Here is a 4,434-nt window from a genome sequence, read left to right as displayed (position 1 = left end):
ATAGTATATTCACATCAATTTCTATAGGTATTTGCCATAACTCTGTTGCCACGTGTCTGTGTGTGTGTGTCTGTTTGCATATGTGGTTGTGCCATTTGTTTGAGCTTTTGTTCAAAACTGCATAATACCGAAAGCAATCTCCAATGATATTAGAGTCTCCTATTGGTTTTCGCTTTTCATGGCATTCTAATTAAGATTTATTAACGTGACTATTTTGTGCACTCACCTTAATGGATTTGTTTAAATTAAAGCCACACACAATTGCTGTAATAAAGTTGAAGTTGAAGTATTAACCTACCAATAGTTTTTATTTTTATTTTATGTATATAATAAATAGCAAGACAATTTAGATAACAATTAAAATTCGACACAATTTTATATTTCTAGTTTTCAAACTAATAATTTTTTATGACAATAAAACTTTGTCTACTCTTAGCATCAATTGGAACAAGAGCACGACTTACCTAATTGTCATATAACGGAATCGGGTCATGGCGGAAATTCGAAACTAGCTCGAAAAGATGGCGTATATAATCTGGAGGCCATTAAATTCGTATTTGTGGCACTAAGTTTGACCTGAGAGTTGCATAATTTGTGTGCGATTTGAAATTGCACAAGTCGACGAGAGAAAGAAATCATGTAATTGTAAATGTAATTGAAATGAAGTAAGCGTAAATTGTGATAAAAATAAAAGTCAGCAGCAGCCTCAAGCCCATAAAAAACAAGCAAAGCGAAAAGAAAAGAAAATAAAGTGACGACCAGTCGAAAGAAATAAGAAATAAAAAATAAAACAGAAAAACAGCAAAAACCAAAAAAAAAATCGTAGGCAGTCAACGGGCAGGCAGCAGCAGAAGAAGCAGGTGGGTAGGTAGGTAAGGCCACCGAAATGTTTGTTTCCTTTCAAATCAGTACACTTCCTTTTAGCCTTACCTTCGACTAACCTGGCCTTACCTTCGCCTTGTCGCTGAAGTGGAGCCGAGACGGCGACGGCGACGGCGACGGCAACAGACGTGGCAAAGAAAATAAGTGGAAATCACTTGAAAATACTAACGAGCTGTTACGCTTGGCAAGAAAAATATAATCAGCAGCATCATGTCTGCAGGTGCACTTAAAAGGCGTTCACTTTTTTTCTACTCTCTTCACTTTTTTTTACTTTTGATTTTGACTCGCCCAGTCTTTGTCTTGGCAGCCGAACAATGACTAAACACACAAGAAATGTATTCAACAATTAATATTAACCTTTTTGGTCAGACATTATGGAAATGAAAAGTTGTGTATATGCAAAATCAGAGCAGGCAGCTTTGGTCAGTGCACAACCAAATGAAACCCACAGCTTTTGTCCGCCTAAACACAGTTGTTGGACAACTTTTTGAGCGGCGTCGCGTTGCGTTTGATGCTGAATGAGCTCAACTTTGTTTGTGCTTATGAAGGCCACGGCAGTCGGACAAATCGTGATCAAATCCCGTAATGAAGTTAACTTGCCACACAATCATGATGAAGTTGGCTGCTGCAGTTTTTTGTTGGCGCGTGCCGTCGTCAGCGCTGGCAATTTATGCTCCTCGTCGCTCGCGCCATGGGAAATGACTTTGAACTTTATTGTTTTGCCATGTTGATGTTGCTGTTGCTGTTGCTATTGCTGTTGCTATTGCTGTTGGTGTTTGCAAGCAGCCGGTTTATGAATACTTTGGTGCACTTTTTTTTTGGCGAGTATAATTTGCATTGATCGCATAACTTAATTCATAACTGCAAACGAACGAGAGAGTGAGTGTCAGCGAGAAATGGGTGTAGGAAAGAAAGAAAGGCAAACGCCAAGTTGAGAGTGAGTTGAGATCAAGTAAGAAATGCTTGTTTGTACTTTATGCCACGTTCAGGTCAACACCGAAATGCAAGACACTCACTTTTTTTTGGGGGCCAGCAAAACAAGTGTGGGGCTTTTCTTCTCTGTGTTTGTGTCTGCGAGTGCTTTAAGAGAGATTGTGTAACAATCGACGACTAGCAAAATAGGAAAATGGGAAAACTCTGCAGGTAGTCCTATGCACTGTGGTATATAAACGCGTGCCAAATACAAACTGCAAGCATTTGAATTGCAAGCGTCCAGCCATCTAGAGCTGCTCAGTGGATCCAGTGAGGAATCTTTAGAGACAAGTCGAGACAACACCCAGCCAAAATGGCCAACATTAATTTGGTGAGTGTGAGTAGAAAATGAGAGAGGGAGAATGTAAAGTGGAAGAAGTGGAGACGACGACGACTGCAAATATTGTTATGCGAAATTGTTGGTCGATTGGCGATTATTAAAAATGCATTAGTCGAGAGTTCTTTTCTGGTTCCATTTGCATTTGCATTTTCTTTTCGTTTCGTTTCTGTTATGTTATGTTCTGTGCAATTGCTTGCCATGTTCTTTGGCGTTAATCTTTGCTTCGATATCCCCATCCAGCAGCAGCAGATGCCACTCATTATGGCCACCGCAGCAATTGTATGCATTGCTGGCACATTGAAGACTTCGGCAGCAGCAGCACAGTTGCGTGGCCCGGCAAGTGGAGGAGGTGGCAACAACTACAACACTGCACTGTACGATAATCGCTGGCTGCCGCTGTCCGAGGAGCAGGCTACATCCGTGTTGCACAAGCCACTGGCTCTGCATCGCTATGGCATCGGCGGCGGGGGCCAGGAGGCCGAGGAGCGTCGCAGTTACAGAAGCAATTCGTCGGGCGGCGGCGGCGGCGGAGGTGGATTCGAAGCTATGCTTAATGGTCTCTCAAATCTCTCGGGCCTGGGACACATTAGCAACGGCTACGCCTCAGTGGCGCCCACGCATACCGAAGCCTTGGCGCTGGCCTCGTCCTCGTCCAAACAAGAGATACCAATTTATGAGGAGCAGCACGACGATGCGGCTGTCGCGGCGGTGGCGGCAACAGCCAACGATTACGGTGATGGCGGCAATGGCGATGGCGGCATTGATGCTGGGGACCATATTCAACAGCATCACCAGCAGCAACAGCATCAGCAGCACTCAAGTGCGGGTCTCCATCCGACGATTTACGATTATCCAGCTGTTGCCACGGGAGGAGGTGGAGGCGGTTATCTGCCGGCATTTGGCGGCGCTGAGCACAACGCGTTGACGCCCTCCGAGGCACAGCAATACAAGGAGGCGGTCGTCGCAGCAGCCCAGCAACATCAGCATCAGCATCAGCAGCAGGTGGAGCAGTCGCAGGGACATCATTACGCCTACGACAAAATCTCGGTGGGAAATTATCTGAATCATTACGATCAGAACTCTGACGGCTTCGAGTCATATCGCCAGCATCACGCTGACGAGCAGCAGTATCAGCAACAGCAGCAGCATCAGCAACAACAGCAACTCGAACACGCCTCCTACTCGTCGTCAGCTGGGGGCTCGGCATCAGGTGGCAGTGACTACGAGGACCATGTGGATAGCGATGGCGGTGCTGGCGACCATGGTGCCAATTTTCTAGCCGAATCGAGTGGTCACGATGGCGCCCAGGCGCATTCACATCAGTCGCATCATCATGTGGACATCATTAACTATGTGCCCGTCAAGCATGTGAAGAAGGAGCATGTGCCCGTCGAGAAACCCGTCAAAATTCCCGTCTCGCATGCCGTCATCATTCCCGTGAAGAAACCTGTGCCCATTCACATACCCATCACCAAGCAGGTGCAGGTGCCCATCGAGAAGGAGCTGAAGGTGCCGGTGGAGCGCATCATCCCAGTGCCAGTGGAGAAGCACATCCCGGTGCCGGTGGCGAAGCATGTGCCGTACCATGTGGTCAAGTATGTGCCCATCAAGGTGCCCAAGCCATTCCCCGTCAAGGTGCCGGTGTTCAAAACCGTGCTGCATAAGGTCAAGAGTTGGTGGTAATCCAAGGAGAGGAAGAGGAGATGGAAGAAAGGGAGCAAGAGCATCGCTTTTACATAGCGCTTCAGCATGTAAATCCGCGCATGTTCATTAAATTAGCTATAACCACATTATGTTACGCATACGCAGCGTTGACTGCGTTGTTAAAATGCATTTTGTTAAGCCAAAAGTTGTTGTTCGTGTTGTCGGCCAATTTTGTGACTCATTTAACATGACAACAATTTACATTCGCAAGAATACACAAAAATAAGTATAAACTGGCGCATTAACTCATTTGCAGTCGTCATCAGTTGCCTGTTGTTGTCGCTTGTCGGTGGATTGTTGTTTTTTTTTTTTATATATATATTTTTAGCTGCGATTTTACGCTGCATTTATTACGTATACGTCTGACTGTCTGGCATTCCATTTGCCATTTGCCGTTTGCCATTCTACTCCCACTGCCTTGTCGCAGTATATTTATTTAATTTTTATTCACTTTAAGCGCACAGAGAATGGAATTGTGTTAAATGAAATGAAATTCATCTAGGCTTCTGCCGTACTTTTCAAACGGCCAAATGCCA

At 45.1% G+C, this 4,434-nt stretch overlaps 1 protein-coding gene across 2 annotated transcripts; it reads left to right on the top strand.

The window, feature by feature from the left end:
• The first annotated feature begins 2,087 nt into the window (after positions 1–2,087).
• LOC132786251 (transcription factor MafA) lies at positions 2,088–4,134 on the top strand. Of its 2 annotated transcripts, none has more exons than XM_060792739.1 (2): positions 2,088–2,185; positions 2,438–4,134. In XM_060792739.1, the coding sequence occupies exons 1-2, from the start codon at positions 2,168–2,170 to the stop codon at positions 3,875–3,877; spliced, it is 1,458 nt and encodes a 485-aa protein (XP_060648722.1). In that variant the 5' UTR covers positions 2,088–2,167; the 3' UTR covers positions 3,878–4,134. The 2 variants fall into 2 exon arrangements, with proteins under 2 accessions (XP_060648722.1, XP_060648721.1); XM_060792738.1 differs by having other exon boundaries at positions 2,435–4,134.
• Positions 4,135–4,434: the final 300 nt, after the last annotated feature.

This window comes from Drosophila nasuta, chromosome 2R (genome assembly GCF_023558535.2).
Source record: "Drosophila nasuta strain 15112-1781.00 chromosome 2R, ASM2355853v1, whole genome shotgun sequence".
In the NCBI taxonomy this organism is placed as follows: domain Eukaryota; kingdom Metazoa; phylum Arthropoda; class Insecta; order Diptera; family Drosophilidae; genus Drosophila; species Drosophila nasuta.
Note: the sequence above shows the minus strand (reverse complement) of the source record. Positions and strands in the feature narration are given on the sequence as shown.